The 27,767-nt window shown below is 38.8% G+C and overlaps 2 protein-coding genes and 1 long non-coding RNA gene across 6 annotated transcripts in view; 2 read left to right on the forward strand and 1 right to left on the reverse strand.

The window, feature by feature from the left end:
- rhobtb4 (Rho related BTB domain containing 4) overlaps positions 1-16,129 on the forward strand; it is a 35,930-nt gene extending 19,801 nt beyond the window's left edge. For all 3 annotated transcript variants that reach the window (XM_023818324.2, XM_023818325.2, XM_023818327.2), the window contains 6 exons: positions 11-230; positions 1,626-1,744; positions 7,282-7,432; positions 7,528-7,616; positions 7,807-7,912; positions 8,202-16,129. In XM_023818324.2, the coding sequence (XP_023674092.2) occupies positions 11-230; positions 1,626-1,744; positions 7,282-7,432; positions 7,528-7,616; positions 7,807-7,912; positions 8,202-8,401 (885 nt within the window). In that variant the 3' untranslated portion in view covers positions 8,402-16,129. The remainder of the gene's footprint in view (positions 1-10; positions 231-1,625; positions 1,745-7,281; positions 7,433-7,527; positions 7,617-7,806; positions 7,913-8,201) is intronic.
- LOC140587603 (uncharacterized) overlaps positions 3,055-27,767 on the reverse strand; it is a 31,505-nt gene continuing 6,792 nt past the window's right edge. Inside the window, exons 2-3 of the long non-coding RNA XR_011989240.1 lie at positions 3,473-3,841; positions 3,055-3,204 (exon numbers count right to left, since the gene is read on the reverse strand). This is a non-coding gene — a long non-coding RNA (uncharacterized lncRNA). The remainder of the gene's footprint in view (positions 3,205-3,472; positions 3,842-27,767) is intronic.
- Positions 24,731-27,767, forward strand: part of LOC111847280 (uncharacterized) — a 40,076-nt gene continuing 37,039 nt past the window's right edge. The window contains exon 1 of one of the 2 annotated variants that reach the window (XM_023818322.2): positions 24,731-25,330. In XM_023818322.2, the coding sequence (XP_023674090.2) occupies positions 25,245-25,330 (86 nt within the window). In that variant the 5' untranslated portion in view covers positions 24,731-25,244. Of the gene's footprint in view, positions 25,331-25,540; positions 25,633-27,767 lie in introns of those variants that run through there. The other variant, XM_023818323.2, reaches the window with a different exon arrangement.

Raw genomic sequence — 27,767 nt, forward strand, 5'->3', positions numbered from 1 at the left:
ACCTTCCCAGGCTGTGTTGCAGTACCTGTACACTGGCAGCTTAGACGAGGGTAGAGAAGACCTGATGCAAGTGGCCACCATTGCAGAGCTTCTCGAGGTGTTTGACCTGCGTATGATGGTGGCTAACGTGCTAAATCGTGAGAGCTTCATGAACCAGGAGATCACCAAGGCCTTCCACGTCCGACGGGCTAACAGGATCAAAGAGTGCCTTAGCAAAGGCACGTTTGCTGGTATGGACCCGTTCATCCCTCTATCAACATTCTCCCCTCTCGAAATATGCTAGGTCCACTCAGTCATTGCTGCTTTACTTCTGATCTTTGCCTGGGTCTGGCATTGTAAGCATTGTCCTAACCCTATCTGTAGATATTGCCTGGTTTAGTCATTAAGAAAAAGGTAATAATCTGCAGGTGATTTAGCCTGTATTTCTTCATGTACCATCTATGCCTCCTGATATATGCATATTATTATAATAAATAACGTATCAAAACAGGCACCATCAAAACGTTACTTTTGCAAACATTACCTATCCAGTTGTGGTCATGTTGACTCCTTGAACAGCACGCCAATCCATGCACAGAAATGATAGTACTTACATTGTCCAGAATGAAACTCGTATTTAAGTTGTTTATTTCTCCTCAGGAATATTCCTCTATAGCTTAACAAAATGTAACTTCCTTTGTTACAAATTAAGCATTTCTGATTTTATTGTGGAGTGTACGGTCAGTTGTTGAAGAAAGAGTTTTAAAATGGTTTTATCCAACCATTATGTTGTTCTGGCTAAGTAACTCTATTATTGCTATCAATATGTGTAACAGTAATTTGTAAATCAGTAATTTGAAATTTTAATCAAAACAGAAGGCTTCATCCTCATTTTGAATCCCTAGTTCATTATCAATGGCATGAAAAAAAGAAAGAGTTTTCTAGTTGAAAAATTATACTGACTTTGCCCCACATGCCAAAACAGTAAACATGAAAAATGGTTATTTTCTTTCTTCAGAACAAAGTACGCATTGGGTGATTTTTCATTCTACAGTAAAAGACTCTTTGAAATGGACTTTTTGATATGTTCTATTACATTTGTTTTGGCAAATCTTTAAATTCAAATTGAAATCTTTTAATTTATTGTAACGGAAAAATATCAAACTTACAGTGCAAATGGAAAGCTTGTTACATTTGTACAAACCTTAAACTGCTTGTTGCCTAAATGACAAGAGGAATTAAGTGCATAATTGGATAGTGAATGAACTTCTTAAATATCTGTATTTCAAGGCAAATATCCATTCATTTCCTAACTGACCAAGCTCCTGCTCTTTTGCCTGGATTTTTTTCACTAACAGGTATTACTTTCCACATTTACTCTTCAACTGTCAAACCTGAAAAAGTGGAAGGACTGATTTGGGCAAGTGTGTAGTTATTGAAGTTCAATAGTGGCGGTGTATTTTAATTATGGAGCTATGCAACTTCATGCATGACTTATAGGTTTTCTTCGTTTTCTGCTGCGGCTCTGACCCTCTCTGTAAAGCCTCCCCCTTCATTCATCTCTCTATATGGTTTTTTATGTGTGTGTGTGTCTTCTCTGATTCTTTGACATGTGAAGACATGACTTTCTCTTCTCCTGGTGTTAGATGTAGTGTTCCAATTGGACGATGGCTACCTCCCTGCCCACAAGCCATTGCTGATTTCCAGCTGCGCCTGGATGGCAGCCATGTTCCGTGGCTCCTTCAAGGAGAGCTATATTGAAGAGGTGAGGGGGATGATGGGAATTTGTATGCAAAATGGGAGGTGTCAATAATAGAGCCTTAGCTTCACGTTCTAAACCGTGAGAAGTAATAACTTCTGAATGTTCCAAGATTTGTCATACAGATAGCTTGTTTCACGGATCTCATTTTATATTAGCTGTAATTCTCTGAACTTCCTTTTTGACAGTTAATTAAATGCGGGCACACAAAAAATTCATACATGAATCCATGTATGCGCAGTCAAGTCCAAGTCTGTTATTCCACCTGGTTACTACAAGTATCTATAGATCTTAATGATAGCGATGGCGACTGAGAGTTACTTTTCCGTCATACTCCTGATGCGTAGGAACATCTTGTTAAATATGCATACGCTGGGTCACAGGAGCTGGCAGCATAAATGAGCTCCCATAAGGCAACCAGAGGGAATTTGTTACATGCGTGCAGATAAATGATGACCCACGGAAGCCTGATCTCATTAGCACGTTTCTTTTCCCTGAGTTTCACAGTGACGCACGGTAGCGTCTGTTTTCAAACTGAGGATTGGAACAATGCTGTCCAGCTTCACAGGTAATAATGCACCATTGAGGGCTTTCCATCAGTTTTGTTGTGTAGTTGGAGTTTTTCCCCTTTGACCGTGTACAGACTAACAGTTGGGCAGGACGCTGAGGCTTGTCTAGGCATGTTGTGCAGGAATGGGCAGGACTTCCAGTAATAAGAAAAACAACCACCACAGGCACACCTTATTAATGAAAGGTGTTCCGTGACTAATCCCAAAGGATTTTGCATAACGTCTGATAACATGTCTGAGAATGTAAATTAAATTGCTCTGACTTAATAATAAATTTAAAACAAAAAAACATTAGAATTGTTTTAGCAACAACACTGAAGGTTCTGTAATTGCAGTAGTGTACTTGATTAATAGATGTCTCATGAAGGCATGTCACAGAACTTCAGTTGTTTTATGCAGTAAATGAAGTTTTTTTAAACTAATATTTACTTAATGCAGATAAGTAGTCTACAGCCATCAACATATTCACTTGATGTAGACTTTGTGGCCCATTTCAGGACTCGAGAATCTGTCATGTTTTCTAGTAATAATGTAATCCGGCAACAATAATCATCCTGATCCAAATCTTCCTGACAATTTAAAGAAAAAATACATCTTTTTTCAGCCTATTCAAGGTGGAATTCCACTACACAAAATCTCACAAAGATTATGGTGGTCTGTATACTTTCAGCTCATTTTGGAGGAAGACGGTTGTAGTAAGGCTGAGTTGGACCCTGCCTGTATCCAACCCGCTTACTGTATCTGGGTTTGCACACTGTAACTACACACAAAACAGTGGTTGTACCTTTACTTTCTATAAGTACATGTCCGACTGATGGATTCCCAGCCTACCAAGAATTGCAGGATGCTGATGGCTGTGTGCTTGTTCAGTGAGGCATTGATGGCAGTAATCGAGATCTTGTAACAAACAAATAAAAGTTTTCAAAGGGTTTGTCATCATACAATTCATTCCAAAACATGCTGGCTGTATCTGGACATATTTATAATTCAGTGTGAATATACAGGTGTGGCCACATGTTTGACTATAGAAAATTGCTGATGTATCCAATTGAAACTGAAAAAGCTGCATGTTTTTACACTTTTTGCTTTGAATTATAACAGAAGCAATAGAGTTAAATATATTTTATCTAGATTTGTTACATGCCTGGACAAAAACAATACTCACATGGATTGAATTGGAAATTACAAGATCCATTCCTGTTTCCTGTGTGACTAACGTCAGTGTCCTTAAGGTAAAAATTCCCCTTCCATAAAATTTGTGTTTAGTTAATAGCTTCATCTTTCTCTTGTGCAAATGGCCAGGAAAAATCTTTCCATGGATACTGGAGATAGTGTTTACCAGACATGAAAATTTATTTGCATCTCCAAAGACATTGGCAGTCCATATTCTAGATTTGGAGATTTTTTATCAAGAGCTATAGTCAGCCTCTCAGGATGTGGGCGTAGCAGGAAACTGACCATGGGTCGGTACAACTTCCGTAGATCTAAATGTTGATCTGGATAAATCTGCCATGATGGTTTCGACCCACACTACCTGTGGGACAATAGAGCGAAAAGGGTTGTTGTCAGCATTTACAGATGAAACACAAGAGAAGAACATCCTCTCTGCAGCCTTCCAAACACAGAATGGATTCAGTACTGTTGTGTAGTTATTCTGTTCTGAGTACTGGAGGACTTGATTTGCCATCATGAAATCAAAAGATTGTCAAGGTATTTTGCAGAGAAATTTTAAACCTCTATCAAAGGTTGTCCTTCCAGCACGATAAAGGCCTAAATGTATTCAGGCATAGCTAAAGAAGAAACATTCTTCATTCTTCTTCAGTTCAAAAGAGAACATGTGGCAGATGGTGAAAATAAGTCACTCGGACTATTGAAAAGTTAAAGCAGCAGGCAATTGAGAACTGGGGCAAATTGTCACTGTAATTCTAAAAATGAATTCATAAAAGCATGCAGCTATCGATTATTCATGTTTCTATGTGTGACTTTACCTGTCATGTGTGAGGGACCGTCCTCTGCTTGATGTGTTTCTAATACTTCTTAAAACTGAACTATCTTGGCAGCAAATCCCAAATATTTGCTAAATTAATGGAATTTTTACACTATATTAATACATATTGGATATATGCATACTAGTGCTATCAGGCAATTCATTTTCATAATCGTGATTAATCACATGAACTGAGTGAAGATTTGCATATTCAAACATGTTGTAATTTGTTGAAAATACATTGCAGCTATGTTTAACTCCAGGAAAACAATTCAGTCAAACAAATAAGGCAGCAGCTTGCTATTGTTAAAATAATTGTTTACATGCAACAACATAAAAGAGGATTACAAGATTGTCCTTGGTAGACAATTTATAATAGCCTTTATTTTGAGTACCCTCAAATAAATAAATGCCAAAATTAAACCATATTCAATTACTATAAGTAAGTGATTGCTATAACCGGGATAACCAGCAGGGGAAAAATAAATCATAGACAGAGATAATATTACATTGACATACAATATCGGGGAGCATGATATTCTACAACTTTGTGGATAAAACACATGATCAGAATAATTTATAATGACACTTCATAACTTATACATTTTAGACTAGAAGCTTTGTGTAATTTGCATTTTAAAAAATGAATCAAAGAAGCAGCAGAATTTTTCAATCTAATCTGAATACCTTTAAAGCTGAACTTTGAAGCCCCCAGTGTAAGTTTTGTGTGCTCTCCCTTCTTAGCCGCTTAGGCAAACTCACCACTTAAAAGATGCATTTATTACAGTATGTGCCTTGTAATCACTGATAAAAAGCCAGTGACTTCATTTTTTCATTGAAAGGTCATCATTTCCTTAAATCAACAACGTAAAACAAATGCTCCCACACATGTGTTGTTTAAATCGGACTTCTGGTCCAAAATATACCAAACTTAACTTCAAATGCCCAAAGAACATGCCAGAAGCAGAAAAACAAAATAGGACAGAAAACACATTGTCCTGACCCCAAACAGAACTTAAAAATAGCTAGTTATTGTTTTAAAATGAATCACGTGTGTTAACGCATTAACTTTGACAGCAGTAATTCATATATATCCATTCATCTTCAAACCACTTATCCTGCTTAGGGACATGAGGTGGCCTGCATCCAATCACAAGCAACAACGGGAGGAGGACATCCTGGATGAACGGGATGCCAGTCCGTCGCAGGGCACATACACATACGATCACATACACATACACATATGAGCAATTTAGAGATGCCAAGTTGTCTTTTGACTGTGGGAGAAAACCAGAGAACATGCAAACCCCATACAAAGACAGAAAGAAACCCTCATCCTTGGAGGTATGAGGCCATCATGTGGTATATTGTGCTGCCTGGAATATGCTTCAATGACTTTAGCCAGTTAACACTTTAATTTCTGTTATGTTCCTGTTGTGTTCCTGAAAAACCTCGTCTTATGCTAAATCTCACAATGAAAATAACAAGGATTATGGAAAAATAGAATTAGGCCCAGGTCACTGAAAACCTATCCAGCTCAATAAAGATTACATTTATGATGTTAAAAACACTTTATACAATCAAGCTTTCAGAGTTAAAGGTCTGTAGACCAGGGTGTTCAGTGTAGTGTGCAACTCAAAATGTGAACATATTGCAGAAATTACGATCAATAACACAGATTGATTTAATATTTTATTGATATTATTCCTGTGTTATTGATCACATATGAACAAATATATGTTTTATAAACATGTTATAGCAGACTGAAATTATTATACATATTGTAGTAGTCATTTATCCTGGGGAACTTTATTAATGAACTGGGGCAATGCAAAGGCTGTGTCACAGTAACCACTCCTGCTGCCCTTTTAAAAAGGAGTATTGTGGCAAATGATCTTTTGAGGGACACATTGCAAGGTTGCAGTCTTCACTATCACCCACTATTCATGCACACACACAGATACACACACACATATACCAAAATATTTTTGTTTCCAAGAAACAGAAGTAGATTGATTTTTAGACCAAATTCATTCTTGGAATGAATGCAGAGAAATTAAAAATACATTCTCCAGTGAGAATTATGAATTTATTGTAGCATTTATTTAGTTTAGTTTCGTTAAAGGTAAAGGTTTAAATAATGGGTTCTGGAATGAAAAGGGTTTTTCAGGTGGGTTCTGGAATGATTCTTAGCTGCTGCTTGTGAGATATTGACTGAGGATTGGTGTGAAAGCTGTCACCTATTTGCCACACTAAGCCAACCAAAAATAGCCAACTGCTTGTAGCTTACCAAGCACAAAACTCCACTGTGCCTTACTCTTAGTTGATTTTACGCAGTATGGAGTAAACTTATTGTTACAATATATCACTTCCTGTGTCCTGTCTGAAATGTTACTAATGACATTTTCATGGGTTGAAATTATTATACAAGATCTCTTGTATTACTCTTTTGGGTGTCTGATGCACAATGCTTATTCTTATAATATTGAAGCTATTGTTTGTCAGCAGTCTTAAAATTTAGCTTCCCATTTAAACAGTTCAAATGTGTAAAAAAACATTGTTGAATAAGTTTGGAGCATTTTCACTTGGTGTATTTTGCATACTTTATAGGGTAGTATCCAGGGTTTGCTGCTGCACTCGTGAATGCATCTTACTCATTCTTCATGTTAGTTTATTTGAGTATGTGCTTTAATTTTAACGGTCACAACATGTTGACGCTATCGAAGTTCTTAGTAAGCTGTCGTAAAGCAGGGTTGGAAGGATACAAATAGAAAATGAGATTTGGACTCAGCTTTGGTTATTGAATTATTACAAAACTCGGCATTGCCAGCCTTTATTCTTAAGAGCTGTACCTTTATCCCAGTGTGAAGCATTTGCATCTTTGGCCCTTATAGAGTGACTCCCGTTCCATCCCGGTCTTCTGCTTTCATTGAAAAACCTTCATTTTCCTTCAAAGCCCAGTATCTCACATATTTGCTTTGATTTAGGTGGCTATCCCCAAAACTACTTCTGCCTGTATGCAAGCTGTTCTGGAGTACCTGTACTGTGGCGTGCTGGCATCCAGCCCTGACCTGCAGCCCACTGATCTCATCGTGTTGACCAACCGCCTTTGTTTACCTCGCCTTGTGGCCCTCACAGGTGAGAATTGGGTACCAAGGTCAGAGCTGAGTGAAGACTCTTACTTTGTTTATATTGACATCATTAAATGTAGTGGCTTTTTCCTCCCTCCAAAGAACAACATGCTGTAGAGGAGTTGATGCAATTGACTCTGAAAGGGGTGGACATCGATGGACAGGTGCTGGCATACCTGGAGATGGCTCAAGTGAGTGAATATGAATGAATCCATAATTTAATCCCTAATTCCTTTGTAGCTGACATTTACGCATTTGGCAGTTTAGAATTTACAGTATAGCTCATAGTTACATCTATTGGACATCTATTTCGTTTGTTTTGCCTCGTAAAATACATGTATACTAAAGTAAAGTATAGTAAACTGATTTTTATTGCTGCAGTTTCACAATGCAAAACAACTCTCTGCATGGTGTCTGCACCACATCTGCACCAATTACAACAGTGTATGCCGCAAGTTCCCTAAGGAAATGAAAGCCATGTCTCCAGGTACTCTTCTGACCATTACCTACTGCCTGTTTCCTTTGTGTACTAGTTTGTCATCAAGTTTTCCACATGCTTTTTGTTAAATTCATGTTTATTTTATTATTATTGTGTTAGTAAATTCTTTACTTTCTTCCAGGCAATATACAGCTAATTATTATTTTTACGCAGACACGGAGACACACTGTTTGATTTATGAGTTGTTCTTGGATTTTATGTCATTGGCTGTTCCTCTGCTCTAAAATTCATCTTCCTTGTGTTCCATGTAACTCCTCCACTCTGTCTTCCTCCACAGAGAACCAGGAGCACTTTGAGAAACATCGTTGGCCCCCTGTCTGGTTTCTAAAGGAGGAAGATCGTTACCTACGCACCAAGAAAGACCGGGAGTGTGAAGAGGAGAACTTACGCAAGCAGCACACAAAGCGCGGATGGTGTTTCTGGAGGTGTTTGTCTACTCCAGCACCTCAGATCTCCCAGTCAGCCCACCCCCCATAATAGTTCATCTAATTCTCCCCTACTCCGCTGCACTGGACACAATGAAATCCAGAGCTGTAGATCTCCATTGTGCATGCGATGCCTCTCCTGACCCAGAGAGATAGCAGGTCAGCTTGAGTGGCTGCTGTTGACGTACGTTTCTGATCTTATTACAGCCAAGGAAGGGAATGCATGAGTTTCGCCAGCTGGCATCACAGTTTATGAGAGAGATCACTACCGCTGTGATAAATCATACTGCAAATCATAATGCTCTAAGATGCTTCAGAAGATTTCAGGTACTTATACAGTGTATGCATGTGTAAATTAACCGGTCCCATATATACTAAATTGAAACAGGAAAAGGTAGAAGATATTAGCCTGTCAAGAACTTGTTTGTGCGAAATTAACAACAAAACCAACAAAGAAAGAACATCTTGGTTAAGACATTTCACCATTCTTCTCCACTCCCTTTTGAGATTTTACATTTTCATTTTTTTTTTTCTTTTAAATTTTAAATTGCTTTTCAGCCTTAGGTTTCTCATCCTAAGGGAGGCTGACTACAGACTCAGGAAAGCAGTTGCTAAGACTGTTACCATGAACAGGCTTTTGGGGGCAGCTTCAGGTAGGCGAGAGGATGTGGGCTATAATTGTATCAAACATTTATTGGCGCCACAACGAATATTCTAGTAGGTGGCATATTTGGTAAATCACAGGGTTAAACTACATGACCAAAGTAAATAGTAAATAAAATTACACAAGTACCTCTTGAAAGTATTTGTAACAGTCATGGTTTGTTCCATTATAGGTGAACAATTTTGCTACATGTGTAGCTTTTAAATGCAAACAACTGAATTTAAAGGACTAATGCACTGATCAGAGTCTTTCTGTCAGTGTCAATAAGCACTGCCTTTATTTGTCCATGATTTCATCTTTATAATATTTGGTATACTGGAAATATAAAAGAACCATGTGTGTTGAAGTGACTTACATATAGATACTATTTTGCTTACAATCAAATATTACTCAAGAACTAAAGTTTAATATGGCATTTTAGTATTACAAGAATTTAAATAAGTAGTGGTCAAGTTTGTTAAACCCTTTACCACAGTTTTTTTTTTGTTTTTAATCTCTTGTTTGTATGAAGCTGGTCCCATGGCAGCCTCTAGATTTCTGCTCCTGAGCCCCAGCCTGTCTGGAGTTTATACCACAGGACTGTTCCAATTTAACTTCTCTACTCTCAAGTAATATACTGCAGAGAAACTTTTCATACTTATATAACGATTCTTCAAAACTTCTTGGGATGTTTTTTTCTTCATTCTTTTGCAGAAATTTGTAAAAAGAAAACCAATTAAGGTATAAACAGAAATATTTATACTTTGCAATGAGCGACATCTCTAATTATTCTTAGTCTTTTTTCCTTTAATGTACAGCTGTTTCCTTGGTACCAAAAACTGTGAAATCTTTTAAGCACAATGTTACAGTGCATTCTTCCTCCTCTAGTCCCGTTTCTCCTCTTGTTTGCAAATAAGAGATGAGGTGCTAAGGAAGCAGACAGCAAATGTGGGTCACTGTTGCAGTGTTGAAATGCAAACCTACATGGCAGGAGGGTAATGAACAGCTGCTTTGGCATATTGTGATACACGACTGCAGTGACACTGCAGTGCTTCAAAGTTTACCAAAAGATGGCCTCTGCTCAACTGGGATCTCTACAAATTTTCTACATTTCCCACCTTTTATTGATCTCTCAATGAATCGGGATCTTTAGGCTGTATTATCCTTCTGTGATTTTCTTGTGAATATTTTAGTGCTTCGTAATTCAGCAGTATTTTTATAAGTAACAGAACTTTGCAGGGGTTGCGGGAAGCATATTATTGATTATTCTGGTTGTGATTAGAGTAAAAGTAAAAATGCATTTTCACGGTAACCTTTATAAAATAGATTAGGCTAATGTGAGTTTTTGCTGATTGGAACTTAATATCTGTAAATGAATATCTGTGGTTTTGTTGGTCTTGCATTTGGAGGAAAGCCTCTTTGGAATATATACACTATACTACCAAAAGTATTGGGACACCTGCCATTACACACACATGAACTTTAATGACCACATTCTTAATACATAGGCTTTAATATGGAGTTGGCCCCCCCTTTGCAGCTATAACAGCTTCAACTCTTTGTGGAAGGCTTTCCACAGGATTTAGGAGTGTGTTTATGGGAAGTTTTGACCATACTTCCAGGAGAGCATTTGTGAGGTCAGGCACTGATGTTGGATGTGAAGGCCTGGCTCGCAGTCTCCGCTCTAATTCATCCCAAAGGTGTTTCATGGGGCTGAGTTCAGGGCTCTGTGTGGGCCAGTCAAGTTCTTCCACACCAAACTCTTTATGGACCTTGCTTTGTGCACTAGGGCACAATCATGCTGGAACAGACAAGGACCTTCCCCAAAATGTTCCCACAAAGTTGGAAGCATAGAATTGTCCAAAATGTCTTGGACTGGAACTAAGGGGCCTAGCCCAACCCCTGAAAAACAGCCCCACACCATAATCCCCCCTCCACCAGACTTTACACTTGGTACAATGCAGTCAGGCAAGTGCCATTCTCCTGGCAACCGCCAAACCCAGACTCATCCAGCGGACTGCCAGACAGAGAAGCGTGATTCGTCACTTCAGAGAACAGGTCTCCACTGCTCTAGAGTCCAGTGGCGGAGTGCTTTACACCACTGCATCCGACGCTTTGCATTGCGCTTGGTGATGTAAGGCTTGGATACAGCTGCTCTGCCATGGAAACCCATTGCATGAAGTTCTCTACGCACTGTTCTTGAGCTAATCTGAAGGCCACACGTTTAGAGGTCTGTAGCTATTGACTCTGCAGACAGTTGGCGACTTCTGTACTTTGTGCACCTCAGCATGCATTGTCCCCGCTCTGTGATTTTATGTGACCTACCACTTCGTGGCTGAGTTGCTGTTGTTCCCAATTGCTTCCACTCTGTTATAATACCATTAACAGTTGACCATGGAATATTTATTAGCGAGGAAATTTCACGAATGGACTTATTGCACAGGTGGCATCCTATCATGGTACCATGCTTGAATTCACTGAGCTCCTGTGAGTGACCCATTGTTTTGCAGATGTTTGTAGAAGCAGTCTGCATGCCTAGGTGCTTGATTTTATACATCTGTGGTTATGGAAGTGACTAGAACACCGGAATTCAATGATTTGGAGGGGTGTCCTAATACAATTGGCAATATAGTGTATTTATATTATATCCCAGCAGGGGTGCCGCAGGTTTCCTTCCAGTTCTCTGGTTTCCTCCACAGTCCAAAAACATTTTAAGGTGAATTGCAGTTACCTCATTGTACGTGTGAATGTGTGTATGAATGGTATGTGAGTGCGCCCTGCGATGGGTTGGCGCTCCATCCTGGGTCATTCCCTGCCTTGTGCCCATACCTCCACGACCCCGCAAAGGGGTCTAAAATCTAAATCACTTCAGATAAAGAATGACTGATAAATACCTTTTGAATTTAATATTGGCATTAGATATGTAGAATGAAATATGTTACTTCTTTGACATTACTAATGGTCTTTAGCAATTTATAATTAATCATAACTATATAATTGTGTGTGTGCCTGAGTGCGTGTGTGTGTGTGTGTGTGTGTGTGTGTGTGTGTGCATGCATGCACATGCAAATATATATATATAATACACACACACACACAGACACACACACACTAAACTAAATGGGGTTTTTTATGGGGATGATGCCAGCATAATAGACACAATCACAATGTGAAATAGACCTGATACGTAGAATTGGAATTTTTATTTAAGCTGTTATTTTTTCAGCTGTGAAATTTAGTGTGGTTTAAGAACTTTTTTTAACACAGTTTACATTTCCAAATCTTATGCCATTTAATTTGAGATTTGAGCCAACTACCTGCAATGACCAAAATAGACAGTGAATACTCCCACCCTGAGCTCGTTAGCCCACCGAGGCCCTCTGCTGGTTACATTTCACACCTGCCTCTTCTGGTCATGTACTTGTGTGTCTTGCCCTTACTATACTGTAGATGACAAGCTAGTAAACTCACCCCCCCCCAAACACACACACACAAACATATATTTTTATCACTGTTAAACATCAGATGGCTATTGCTGAGATTGATTGTTTTCTGCTTTTGGAAAAAAAATTAAACCTTATCATTTGCTGAATGCTAGATGACTATTAATGTAAATACTCATAATTTTAAGCTGTATCTGCAGCTTGGATTGGCATCGATTAGCCACCGGTAGATATTTTTGATTAGAAACAGCAAAGTATTATGGCAGTTGTTGCAGCTTCTGTTTTAGTCATTTATAGCCTGAGATTTCTTCTCCTGTGTTAGATGTCTGCATTTCTAGATTTGAGCATATTATAAGCCCTGAAGGAAAGTACCGAATAGACCAGGATCCTAAAGCACTTGTCAGTCTGACTCGCTGCATGTAGCCTGTATTTCATGCCCGGAGTTTTATTTGGGGAATAAGGCCAGCTTTGGTATTTTGATTGCGGTTTTATATTCGTTTTGTGTGCTAAATGCGTAGAATTTTATCGCACTACTCCTGTGTTTGTCAGCGTACTCGAAGCTCCCTCCTTCATACAGTATGTAACCTGTCTTCCTGGAACTGTGACCCATACAACTTTCTTTTCAGGAACATTGCAAGCACTTTAGTGTACATGAAACAGGAACGTCTTTTAACTTTGTTTTTTAACTTAAATAAACGTAACTAGGTGTGTTGCTTACCAATCTGATGCTGGGCTTCTTTGATAACAGGTCATGTATATAATGATAGGATAGGTATATTATAGTGGATTTTGCATATTGTAATGCATGAAGGTATTTCTGAATTTAAGGAAATTGTGTATCTAACTTGTCTATTAACTTGTCTGTTCATCTGTTTCTTAGGTGGAAAGTCAGGATTTCAGAGTTTTTTTCTATAAAACAACAATAATGTCTGTGAGTTATGAGGTACTTTAGTCTTCCAGTGGCTAGACAGGCTGCATCTAGAATGTTTAAGTGCTGTTGCACTGAAAATGGTGCTTTAAATTGTTTTTGTGCTCCTTCATATTTCTTACAGCGTGATGTGCCCCCCCGTGTGCAAACAGAGTAATTGAAAGTGCCTTGTGTTTTCTGTCAGCCCCGCTTTGCTCGTGTGCCTTTAATCTCACATCTGTGCTGATTCAGCATTAGGTGACTCTTTTGCCTGGTCACTTGGTTGGTTATAGGCCAGCAAACCCTGACAAACAGCTGTTCATTGCTAGATATTTCTGCTGAGTCATTGTTCCAATCATTTCTGATGATATTTAGCCTCTGCAGTCTTGGTGATATTGGGTCTGAGATGTTTGAATTAATGTGGGATTATTTGCGCATGCAAAGAAAAGACAGCATTGATGTATAGGACTGTATTTAAATATGTATTTAAATTCAGAATGAAATTAAAACAAACCATTTAATTAGTTACATTAGCCCCTCCTTATTTATGGCACCTCAGTGTTTTATGAACTATTGTGTAATTGAATTTTTCTCCTTGAAGATAACAGTAATTTTGATTTATCAACTTCTGTATGCTTGATTTTTGACAGATTTGTATGTATAACCAAACGGACTCTTGGAATTTTAAATCCTTTTTCTCTACCAGCAAGCTTGACTAGGTGCCTAATACTTACTGTACGATAACTTGAAAAACTTAAGATTTTCAATGGTCTTACCTAAGTGAGTCACAACCAGCCCTCAGATGCTGCCTACAATTAAACCAAACCTTGAATTCAATTGTGACCAGAGGCATGTGTGCCGTTTCTGACATCTATTATGGTGCACAGATTTCACAAAAGCTTTCACTGCTTCATAATGGTTACAGATGTGCGCGCATTCTGTCTTATACTGCCACACTGCAAATATAAAGGTGTGTTTGGGACTGGGGGGGTACCTGAGGAAAAACTTTGCATTGAATGGCTTTTCGTTTTGATACATATTTGTCTGAGTGTGACTTTTACAGACGAATGCACTTTGTCTTTGGTCTAAGTCTACTTTAGTGAAAAGTAGTGTTTGTATTAATAACCATTTATAGCTTCATAGTGTAACATTTTTAAACCTACTGAAATGCAAGGGCTTTTTCAACACAACAATCAAAATGTTTGCTGCTGTTGTGCAAAATAATCAAAACTTTTTTTTTTTGTAATATTGTTGAACCACTGTGATTTGTACAAAACAGACAAACATTTTGCTGGTTCAGTATTTACTGTTTGAATTAAATAAAATTCAGCCCAATTCTTTGCCTAATATGTGTGTGTTTTCTTCTGGGCTGTACATCACTGCTATTATTATTATTATTATTATTATTATTATCACACAACCTAATGCATGACATGTTTTTGAATTTGCATCTTGAGGGCACACACTTTCATGTTATACACAGGAAGCAGGGCAATAAAAGAAGGTCAGAACCCTGGAGGTTTGAGGCCACAATGCTGCCCATTGCAGCCTCATCACATGAATGGATATCTGCTATAAATATGCCAGCACAGCGGAGGCATCATAGAGATTAAAAAGAACGAACATTAGAATATATTGCAAAATTCATGTAATGTGCAAGCACATTTTAAAAGTTACAATCAGCTCAATATAATACAATGGGTTTTGGAAATCAAGTTATCAAAGTTTGAGTTCCTACAACGGGTAATGTTAATAATCAGTTATCAGTCTGAAATATTATGGTTCAGAACATGAAGTATTTCAATGGAGGGAGGCTCTAGTAATTTGATAATATGTTTAGGGGTGTAGGAGACAGGGCGACATGGTCCCCCTCCACATTTAATTTGAATGAATTCATCCCCCCAATAAAGACTTTTGTATTTAGACTACTAGGTTGTGTCTCCAAGCAAGCAATTCTATGTGTCGACCAATAGGTGGAGCCAAAACTTGGCTTTGATAATGCGTCACAATTCAATGACCTCACCAAAGAGTTAAGGCTTCATATGTTTCTAGGGTATGCAGTCTGCTGTTAGATGCGTAAATAATCTACTCACTGATGTATAAAGGCAGTCTAAATTAGCTTGCTAAACTAACATTTAGCTTGCATTCTGTCTAAAGCAGTGGCTCTGTGGGATAGGTGTCTGTGTCTGAGATTGCAGGTTGCTGGTTTAATTCCTGTGGCATGCAGAGTGATGTAACTGCTGAGCCCTTGAGCAAGGCCCTTAATCCCAGTTGCCCCGGAGACATCTGCTGACCATGCTCTCTGATCTTCACTGGCGTGTTGCTCTGGACAAAAGCATCTGCTGAATACTATAGTATTCTGAACTATAAAACTATAGTTTTCTGAAGCATGCATTACAAAATACTTTGCAACAGAATGTTTCATGAAACTATGTAGTAGAATACGGAAGTGATAGTTTACTTAGACAGAATCAGCTTTATGGTTGTTCTGTTATAGGTAATAATAGGAGAGGTTTTTTTTTCTTAAGAGAACTGCCTTCTGTCAAGGATCCTGTAACCCTGAGTATGTAGCGACTGCCTTAATGAAAAGAAATGATCTCATCTAAGAAATATGTGACATTAGAGATTTTATATCATGACTAGATCAAGCAAGACTGGATTGTTTTACTGAGAGGTTCTATTCGTATCTGTTGAAGAGTTAACTGTAAAAAATCTGTGATATTACAGAAAAGAAAATTTATGGAGAAATGGCACAAATAAACAAATTTCAGTCAACAATTTTTATAACCATTGTTTCAGTCTTGAGTCACTGGGATTCTATTATTATTATTATTATTATTATTGGACCCCTAATAATAATAGTGCATGAAATTAATTTTTGAAACCCCCCAAAATATATAAAATATGCATATTACACAAATGTTGTGATGCTGAGATTATTAGCTAGTCGTAGCCCATATCTTACTGCTTTTACTGATGAGACTCACCATGGCATCATCCTGAACTTGTAAACCGGACCTCTTTCTCCATAGCTACAGACTATACCTCTCTCTAGAGCAGGGCTGTCAATCTCCAGACCTAGAGGGCCAGAGCTCTGCACATTTTTGGGTTTCCAATCATTTCACACACCTGATTCAACTCCTTGTACAAATTACCACACAGATCTTGAGCTTAATCATTAGTGGTGGAATAGGGAGAGATCTTAGCTAGACAGGGCTCCGGCCTCCCAGGATTGCAGTTTGACAGCCCTGCTCCAGGGGGTCCTTGACATTCCCTAGCCAACAGGGAGATGTAATTGCACCAGCTTGCCCTGGGTCTTTACTGGGGCCTCTGCTCAGTGGGACGTGCCTGGATGAGTTCCCTTGGGAACTGTCCAGGTGGCTCCATTATAAGATGCCTGAACAACCTCAGCTGACTCCTCTCAATCTGAAGAAGCAGCAAGATCATTCTAAGGTCCCCCTGGTTCTCAGAACTTCATGGTGAGCAAGTCCAACCTCCCTGCAGAGAAATGTCCTTTCAGTCTCTCGTACTCACGTCCTTGTTCTGTCGGTCATGATCATAGCGGAGGATAGGAACCACATGACTTCTCTGATGATTTAACTCCTGCTTCACCTCCATGGACCTCCTGGCCTACTGCAAAACTGCAGCCACTAAACCAATCAGCCTGCCAATCTCATGTCCCCCCTTACTGTCGCTCCTGAACAACATGCCAAAGTATATAAACTGCTTCACTAAAGTTGGCCTGACCCCCACTTGAAAGGGGCGAACCACAGCGTACCATGGAGTGAGATTTGAAGGCGCTGATCCTCATCCCCTCTAAGCTGTAGTGTCCTGAAGCACACTGAGGTGCCTATTAGGGATACTCAATAGGCGAAAATAAAATATAATCCAGACTGCACTATCAATTTCATCATCAGGACCCCCCCTGTACAAAATCTACCACCACCTCATGATAAAATCGATTATGCAGTCTGGATTAAATTTAATTTTTGCCTACTGAGTATCCCTGCACTACCATTAAAAGTTATTTCCCAACCCCCATCAGGGGCCCACAACCAGGGCGGCCCACCAGGAATCCTCCCGATTAGCCGGACAGTGGTTGGAGTGCTCCACACCATTCTGTTTGCCAAGGGAGGCTCCACCGTGACCTCAGCGTATCCCTCTTAGTGCTTCCTGGGATCGGCTCATTGTAACCTTTTAATGAACAACAAGTATTAATATTCTCATTTTGATGCATGTTATAAAAAGTTTTAAAACATAATGGTAGAAGTGTTCTTGGCACTGGTTTGATTACATTTCAGGGGTTGAGACTATGGACGCGGTTGTCGCCATATTTGCTTCCATCTGCTCTCAAATGAATGTCATTTGACTAATGGAAGGAGTTATTTTAACCGCTTGCATTTTTATCCCTGCCGGGGATCTGATCATCCTTTCCGGCCATCATAACCATTTTTACAGAAGAAGACTCCAGCCGGGCTTTTGTAAATGTGACCAAAACAGAGAAAAAGGGGGGAGCAGATGAGCAGTGATGTCAGTGGGTGGAGAGCGTACAGTACGTTGTCATGGTGATTATGAGTCATGTGGCCAATGCGCTGAAAGTTCTTGCATGTGTTTCCCAGAATCATTCTCTGCCAGCTGTACACAACTGCCAAGATGAGGGAGGACCCTCTGTGTGAAATGCTGACAAAGCAGTCCACATTTCCAGGAACAATACAGCATTTACCTCGAGTCGCTTCAGATAGGCGGCATTAGTACTTCCCAGAAACAGGACTGCTATACTGCTTGGATTTATAAGGTTCTTTTAGACCAAAAGGTTGTGCTGTTCACCTAATTAGGAACATATCCATTCCATAACGCAACTGTGAGCGAATACATCTGCTGACCAGAAGTGAGTTTCTTTATTGCCTGCAACATACAACTTGTGTGATGAATGGCTTTCTACCTAAGCCTGCATTCAGTTTTTTTTCCTTCTAGATTTTTTCAGCTCCTTTTAGCTATTTTCCTGGGGATTCCTTTTTAAAAAAATAAAAAAATGGTTAGTGATGTTGCATTTTGACATTAGAAGTAAATCAGCCATTGAAAAGTGATTACTATTGTGATTATTGTTTTTATATATATATTTTTGGTTAAATGTATAATTAATATTGAGCCGTTGCCAATAGTTACCTGCACACTTGCAAACACAGCTGCTCAGTATTTTGAAATATTAACAATCATTATCTAGGGGCATCACAAGCAAACTTGTTTCATGTCTTTGAGAAAGTGCATTTGAGTCTGCATGCTACTCAACAGAAGAAACAAATACTGCACAATATTTGACACTTTACAGAGGAGCTTACAATATCAGCTTGGATTTCCCCTGAAATATCGTGTCATCGCGCTGAATCAGTTCCTAATTTGCATTTCTGTTTATGCTACAGTTAACAGTCAGTCCTCTTCCCAATGACAGCAAGACAAGGTTTCCTTCACAGTCATCTTCTCATCATCTCTGTTGGTCTATTGGTTCATATACATGGTAGCTTTCAGTAGCCCAGAATATTGTCTTCTTGTAGCCACGATCTACACTCACCTAAAGGATTATTAGGAACCATACTAATACGGTGTTTGACCCCCTTTCACCTTCAGAACTGCCTTAATTCTACGTGGCATTGATTCAACAAGGTGCTGAAAGCATTCTTTAGAAATGTTGGCCCATATTGATAGGATGGCATCTTGCAGTTGATGGAGATTTGTGGGATGCACATCCAGGGCATGAAGCTCCCGTTCCACCACATCCCAAAGATGCTCTATTGGGTTGAGATCTGGTGACTGTGGGGGCCATTTTAGTACAGTGAACTCATTGTCATGTTCAAACAAACCAATTTGAAATGATTCGAGCTTTGTGACATGGTGCATTATCCTGCTGGAAGTAGCCATCAGAGGATGGGTACATGGTGGTCATAAAGGGATGGACATGGTCAGAAACAATGCTCAGGTAGGCTGTGGCATTTAAACGATGCCCAATTGGCACTAAGGGGCCTAAAGTGTGCCAAGAAAACATCCCCCACACCATTACACCACCAGCCTGCACAGTAGTAACAAGGCATGATGGATCCATGTTCTCATTCTGTTTACGCCAAATTCTGACTCTACCATTTGAATGTCTCAACAGAAATCAAGACTCATCAGACCAGGCAACATTTTTCCAGTCTTCAACTGTCCAATTTTGCTGAGCTCGTGCAAATTGTAGCCTCTTTTTCCTATTTGTAGTGGAGATGAGTGGTACCTGGTGGGGTCTTCTGCTGTTGTAGCCCATCCGCCTCAATGTTGTGCGTGTTGTGGCTTCACAAATGCTTTGCTGCATACCTCGGTTGTAACGAGTGGTTATTTCAGTCAAAGTTGCTCTTCTATCAGCTTGAATCAGTTGGCCCATTCTCCTCTGACCTCTAGCATCAACAAGGCATTTTCGCCCACAGGACTGCCGCATACTGGATGTTTTTCCCTTTGCACACCATTCTTTGTAAACCCTAGAAATGGTTGTGCGTGAAAATCCCAGTAACTGAGCAGATTGTGAAATACTCAGACCGGCCCGTCTGGCACCAACAACCATGCCACGCTCAAAATTGCTTAAATCACCTTTCTTTCCCATTCTGACATTCAGTTTGGAGTTCAGGAGATTGTCTTGACCAGGACCACACCCCTAAATGCATTGAAGCAACTGCCATGTGATTGGTTGATTAGATAATTGCATTAATGAGAAATTGAACAGGTGTTCCTAATAATCCTTTAGGTGAGTGTATATTCTATATTCTAAAAATCTTTACTGAAAAACTGCCTGTTCCTAATTATTTCCAAGGGACTTACTTTAGTAAGGAGTGTAACATTTCAGTCTAAATTGTTACTTTAAGAGATCACTAATGGTGATAAAAACAGTAGCTAACAGGAGATTATTTAACAGAAGTGCTTCTGGGAATTTGGCATCAAGCTAAATTTGCAGTGACAAAACTAGAAAGTCAAGGGAGATGAAAAACTTTCATTTTGATTTTGCATAATCAAATATAGTCTATCAACACGTACCCCTCTTTCTTGGATTTATGTTGGTTAGTAAGTATCCAATGTACATCAGTGACTGAATCTGGCAGTGATCACATGATCCCCCCCCCCCTGCTTTTTGTCTGTGAGTGAAGCTATGTGTGCAGGGGGTTTCACTCTGGGGACCCATAACTCTGCAAAAGCTGGGCAGGCACATAGCTGAAGGATGACCTAACCTAAAACGATTTACAGTTAATGGAGTGTGTCTCACACGCACAGCTCACTAGACAGATAGTCCCATTTATGAACTTTTTAAGGCTAGACCAATACTACATATTTGTTTCATTATTCGCTATTTCCTTGTGCCCGTCTTGTGCTTAAGTCCCGTGAGAGCAAAGCAAAGAATAGTTCAGGGTACAGGGTAGGCATCATCATCCTGTTTACATAGGGGCGATTATGTGGAAAAAAGCACTGTGGACCTTCTGCCATAATGGTTTTTATCATTGGTTTGGAAAACAGGAGAACCCATAATGCTTTTAAGAGAATGAGTTAGTGCTGACATGTACACCTCCACATCATCTCTGTTGGGCTAAAGTGAGCATACTAAATATTACTACCATGTATGCTCAGTGGCCAGTTTATTAGGTAAGCCTGTTTGCTAACTCAAATAGCCTGCTTATCTACACAGCTAGTCATATTGCTGAAACTGAATATAATGTGTGCATGTGTGTGAGTGTGGTCCAGGTATACCTTAATTTGTGGGGACCAAATGTCCCCACAACGTGATGAACGTGATGTATACCTGTGTTTTTTTTTACTTATGGGGACCAGTAAGTGACTACAATGAAAAAACTAAAAATGCAAAAACTCCTGCTACAAAAACTTATGGTTATGGTTAGGGCTGGGTTGGGGTTAAGGTTGTCATAGTTAGCGTTAGCATTTTCCCCATAGAAATGAATGAGCGGTCATCAAAAAGATATGATTACACGATTGTGTGTGTGTGTGTCTATATATATATATATATATATATAAACTGCTGGTGCCAGACATGGTGGTTTGCAACATCTTGGAAACAGACACTTTCCTGGAATATTCACACACTGCAGTATCTCGAGTTTACAGAAAATTGTGTAAATAATGAAAAACATCCAGTCGATGACATTTCTGTGGCTTTCTGTGGCTTTTAAATGAGGGAGGTCAGAGATAAATGCCTCATTACTACTAACAGGATGGCCACATGCACAAAAATAACAGCTCTGAACAACAATGGTGCTCCAAATGGCTTATCTGAATGCTCCTCTACCCTTGAAGTGGGTCTGATGACAAAGTGAGCCCTACTTAGGTATAGCTCCTAAAACGTCATTGAATTTATATGCACTCTTAAAATTAAACATATGAAAGTAAAAGAAAAAAAACATTAAACAAAACTCTTAAGTAGCTTTAAATTTCCATGAATAGTATACATCCTGTGTTTTTGAAGCACATGACAGCCATCTCTAGGCAATAAGATGTGTTCTGTCAGGCGTGTTTGGTAAGACTTTAGCTTAAGGTCTGCGTTTTAATTCTACTAAGCTTTTACTAATCATCTGATAATATATTAATAGACCAAAAGATTAATTCACAGACAAATTTAGAAATGTAATATCTTGGTCCTGTATTTACAAATTATCTTGCAAATATAAAATAATGGATTAGTAAGCATACTCAGAAATTAGTTATAATCCCGAATTTACAAGCTCTTTAGCAAATACTTTGTGGGGCAGCAGTAAGCTATCTTTATAGTATAATTCTAAATTGATTGTAAGAGAATCTTTTTATCTACTAACATATCAAATGAGTAGTAACAGTTTCTTATCTAAGAGCAGAACTTTAAGGCTCAGGTGTAACTAATTTCTAAGTATGCTTACTAATGCATTATTTTTTAGTTGTGATTTACAAGCACTGTAGTAAGATATCTTTGTAATACATCTCTAAATTTGTAAGTCAATCTTTCTTATTTGCTAATATATTTTCTGATTATTAGTAACAATTTATTAATAATTTAGGAGCAGACCTTAAAGTGTTCCCAGATTCTTAATGGACAAGAGGAAGCAGAAGGGGTTTGCCCCTACCATAGCGCATTCATTAGTGACCCTGAACGAGATAGTTACCATAATAGAAGACAATGCCTGTCTTTCCATTGAGGGTTTGTAAGTAAACAGAAAACATTGTGCTTTCCAAACAATGGCCATTAAAGCAGCCTTGAAAATTGCTCAAGGTAGTAGAGTATCTCAGATTTTAATCTGCATCCATTCGAATTTTTTGTTTTGACTTCTTCTAATCTGAGTGATCATTTCCCATTGTTGACCTTGTTCCGTAACTAAAGTCGTAGCTAAATGTTACTGGTGACAACATTACAGAATAATATAACTTTCTAATATTAAACAACTACAAAATTAAGTACAAGATTTGTAGAGCCACAAGTTCCTCCACAGTCAAAGTCTTCAGAATGTCATTCCAGCCTCTTATCTTATACGGCAGTGTTTCCCAATCTGGTCCTTGGAGACCCACAACTGGTCCACGTTTTTGCTCCCTCAGAGTTCTCTATCAGACAGTTCACATTTTTGCAAAAACATGGACTATCTATGGCAACATAAGAGAGCGCACCATACAATGTATAGACTTGGGTACTGCAATAATTATTATATTTTTCTCTCTTTCAGATCACTACATACATACTGTAGTATGACAGAAGAAGCCCAAAACACATAAGGTGGCTTAGTGTCTATTGGTAACCGTCCAAAAAATCCATGAAATTAAGTACATACCAGTATGTTTTTTTATTTATTTTTTTACCAGATGGGGTGTTTTTTTTGCATTTGCATTTGCCTAAAATGAGGAAATCCAAAGCAAATTCGGGCAAAATAAACAAACTTAAACTTTTAAAATATATTTTCACTTACTATTGTGTGTCAGAGTATAGTATATAATTCTGTGACTCAACAGCTGGCCAATTGACAGAACATTTAAAGTTATTAAAAGGAGATTAAAAACAATCTCTTTATTCAATCTAATACTAGTCATCAACTCAGGATAGGTAATCCCAGTTTTATGAAGCATAAATGTCACTGTATCCCACTGAAATACAAAACATCAAGAAAGTCATAACAACCTTAATATTTGTAATAGTGGAAGCAAACTGGCTTTATTACCCCTGATTCTATCTTCATACTTGTTACTGGCAGGTTCAAGTACAAAATCATAAAGGGGGTTTCACAGGTTTTTGATAGGATATGGTCTCAGATTCTTTGTTTTTCATCTCATTGGTCTACTATACTTCTTGAAGACACAGGTCATCTTGAGATGAACAGTTGAATTAGATGACCTATGAATTTCTTGGGGCCTTTACTTTGACAATTAATCTTCATAACAAACATGGAATTTTTAACAGATATAAACCAATGACAGATCGGTCTTGGAGACCGAAGTCTATCCCAGAAAGAAGAGAGCAAGGCATCACCCCAGATGGGACGGCCAAATGCACGGGACATTCTGTGGGTAGTTTGGAGATGCCTATAGTTGCCTATAACCTTGTTTAGGCTATAGTAGGAAATCCAGGCAACACCGCGACCACGTGAAAATGTGACATGCAACAAGCAAACGCCACACAAAGTGCATGTTTTATTCTGAAGTTGTAACAGTGGCTTGGAAGCTGCCAATACTGCAGATTATTTTTTGCATGCCACTGCAATAAATGTGTGACTTAGAGGTAGTCTCCCAAAAAGCATACTAAATATTGGTGATACAGTAATAACATCCTCAATTACTTATTATAAAGGATAGAGTGCACCACTGCATAAATAAGTAGCATAACAGGCCAAAAGAGATCCGAAAATTAAATGAGAGTCCTCAGCATGTTAGCTCTGCTAGGCACCTGTGCTTGGAGTGACCCATGTACAGCTTGTTAAATGGCGTAGTTCTGGTTTGTTCCAGCTTCTATTAATTCTTTTCCTCATTCAGAAATTCCTAGAACAATGCAGTCACCATTTCAACTAGTCTTCATGCTCATTCTTTCCATATCTGTCTGATTTATTTTTTTTTATAAACAGAATCATTACGCCTTTACCGAAAAAGCTATCATCCTTTTGTCTTTACCCAATCCATGTATTTTATTCTGATTGAATACGGTTTTTTCTCTCAATGGCTGAGTCTTGCAACTCCTGCACAATCCTTTTTTAGAATGCAGCCTATTAGTTGAACCAGTGTGCAATTTTCGCTTAGAAATAAGACGCTACTCATACTACCTGCATGTTCCTTCCAAAGACATGCGCCTGTCAGAAAAACGGAGAAAGTGCGACAGTAGACGCCCCTCTTCTGAACAAGGAAACGTGAGCATCAGAATGAAAGCGGGCTGAGATCCAACACTTGGAGGGAGCCTTGAAATCAAGTTTAATTCAGGAGCTTCGTTTATTGTATGAATATACAGGCCTTTCGGCTTTTCAGTGTTGCTCTCCTAAAACTTTCTTCTTGCGGAGTTGGTAGCGATGGCGCCTTGTCGCTGCATGCACATCCCTACGTGTCTAAAGTCCAGATGAATTTGTTTAACTGCGCTTTTTTTCCTGCAGGAGGTGGGGCTTTTGGTTACTGATTTTCGTGCCTAACTTCATCGCCTCCTTTACAAAAGCATACGGCACACTTCGTCGTCGTATCCAGCGTAGCTGGAGTACTCTCCAGGGGGCTGTCATAGCTTTAAATGTGCAAACATTATTGAACACTTTATAGAGGATAGTATGTCTGTTGTTTTCTCGTAACTGCGTGCTTTTTGTGTCGACAGCCCTGCCGATTTTCTGAACTGAAATTCAAGTGAATAGCAATAGACTAAAGAGCAAAAGTTTTGAACTACAGCGTCGACATGAATCCGATTAACTTGGATACCTACAGTCTTTCCCTGCTTACGGCCAAGGAAGACATTCTCAACCCCCGATCATCAACCAGCTGGTAAATGGGTACCGAGCACCATCACGGACTTTCCTGATTCCCTCCTTGAATCTAATGTAAAGCTGCTTGTTTGAATAAACTTTCCAGGGACGTAAATGATGTAATTAGACATAACTGATACACTTCAAAGGATCGTTGTATTTGTATATGGATAGTTATTTTCCGCTTGGATTTAATTATCCGAAGTCTGTGCTGGAGAGTACGTCTTAGATTTCGGCAAATATGGTTTCGGAGAACAAGTACAAGCGTTTGCAGCAGTTAGATTGCAAGAGAAGCCGCGGGACATGCATCTCATAGTAATGGTCAGTATGACGGCTGCTCGTAGTGCTGATCTTGCTTTGGGACGGGAGCGATCAGGGATTATGTCCATCCCTGCTTTGCAGGCTGCAAAGAACATGCTAAACTGAATTTTATGAAGATATGGCTCCGTTACAGTTTGTTATTAATCAGAGTTCGCCCTCTGCTAAAATGCGTCAGTACCCACTGTGTGTATTACAATTGGACGTGAAACTCGACCACAGATAATGTTACTATAAATACTAACTTTTTGAAACAACTGGTTCAAGAGTCGTGTGAGTAGGTTTGGCACGGCAGGTTTTCATTGTTTTACAAATATTACTAACAGTATCATTGTGAGAGCCCCTGTTGGCTAAGGGTGGTGGCATATTTTGCATAATATAGGTTACATATTTTTCTGGCTATAGTCAGAAATTGCCTTGCATTAGCCGTTGAGCTGTTCTTATATTTAGTGTCTTTTCTTTTTTTTGCTCGAGAACAGCTTTGAAATTTTACCCATTTCTAACATTTTTACTGGATGTTGATCTTTAAGAAGCGGTATTACAGCAGAGCCAAATTTGAATTGGCAGATATTATGTTGGCCTTGTTGACTTTAATTGCTTGGATACCTGCTGGTCATACAGCTGAATATACAACGTCATGTATTCATACAACCAGATAAATTATAATGCTGAAGTATTGCAGTTCGTGCTGCAGTGCACTGGAATCCCATCCAGGGGTGTCCCTCTGCATCGTGCTCTCTGCCGCTTGGGACAGGCCTCATCCCTCTTTCACAGTTTTGTCTGCTGTCATTTACCTATTTGATTAACATTTTTCTTAAACATGTGACACAAAATATCTGTTTCTTGCTAGAAGTAATAAATATGGAAGATTTACCCATGGGGTAAAGCTACGAAGTTCGCCTTCGCTGTTTTTCTTGTACAGCGATAATAATATTCAGCCTAATAATTCAGAGATTATGTTCAGATATTAATCTCTTTATACTTTTCTGCCTGTTACAACATGCATACTTGTTTTCAATGGTATTATTATCCAGTCCTTGATCTGTGACTGAGATTCTCTCCTTGGCAGTTTAGATTATCTAGGGCTTTGTGATATTTTGCTTTTTTTGCGCAGGGTTAATCATTCTATAAACAAACTGACAATTGCAGGCTTTGGTGAACAGGCAGGGGTTTGCAAGCTTGTCAATATGCTATGCAAGTTCTGCTGACATGTGCAGACCAGAGGAACACGGGTGTGGCTGAAGGCAAGAGCCGGAATGATTTTTTAAATTCCTCTAGATCTGCTCCAGTGTTATCAGTACAATCTGGAGCTTCTATGCAAATTGACAAAGCCCTTCTTTGTATATTTCAGAATGGGTAATGAGTACTTAAGTTGCATTTTTATTTTCAGAACCCCTATCTTTTTAAATGCATAAAGGGTAAATGAAAGCATAATTTTTGTGTTGATTGGCTGGCAGTATTCATATATGGGGTAAAATGATATAATCTCCACCACCCTTTTAATGAAGGTTTACAAGAGAGACATTTATGAAAATGACAGAGATATCACTACAGAATCTGAGCTGGGGAAATCTACCCGGCTGCAGGACATTTTGCACCCTTAATTCTTCCTTGAGGCCATTGTATTTATTATCCAGTGACCTTTTATAAATAGATGCTGAACAGGAAAGTGTTCTGTTAAGCAGTCCCTCACAACAGAGCCACCCCTTTCAGTGTTATGAGTTTATTCTCTTAGCTCAAAAAGTTTTACTTATTTTCTGCATTATCAGTTTGTATTACCACATTGTTAGGTTAATTCCCTGGGTGCTGTGGCAAAAGAAAATTTGGAAATAGCACAACAGTGAATATCCTAATCTAATTATCATGCCCTTTTTGTCAGTGACTCTGTATTAAGAATCACTTACAGATTTCCTTTTTCTTGCTACAGTCTATCATAAGTATTTGTCCTTTGAATTTTCCATGATACCGATTCAATGTCTTAACAGATAGCTGCTGTAAGTTACTTTGCTCTTAATTTTGAGTGACTGTAGCAGATATATTTAACCTTATACTGAAATGTGTCAGCTGCTAATTTAAATGTGATGTGTATTTAAATAATCCACTTTGCCAAACTCTTTCCATAATGAACCTGGCATGCA

This window comes from Paramormyrops kingsleyae, chromosome 2 (assembly GCF_048594095.1).
Source record: "Paramormyrops kingsleyae isolate MSU_618 chromosome 2, PKINGS_0.4, whole genome shotgun sequence".
Classification (NCBI taxonomy): Eukaryota; Metazoa; Chordata; class Actinopteri; order Osteoglossiformes; family Mormyridae; genus Paramormyrops; species Paramormyrops kingsleyae.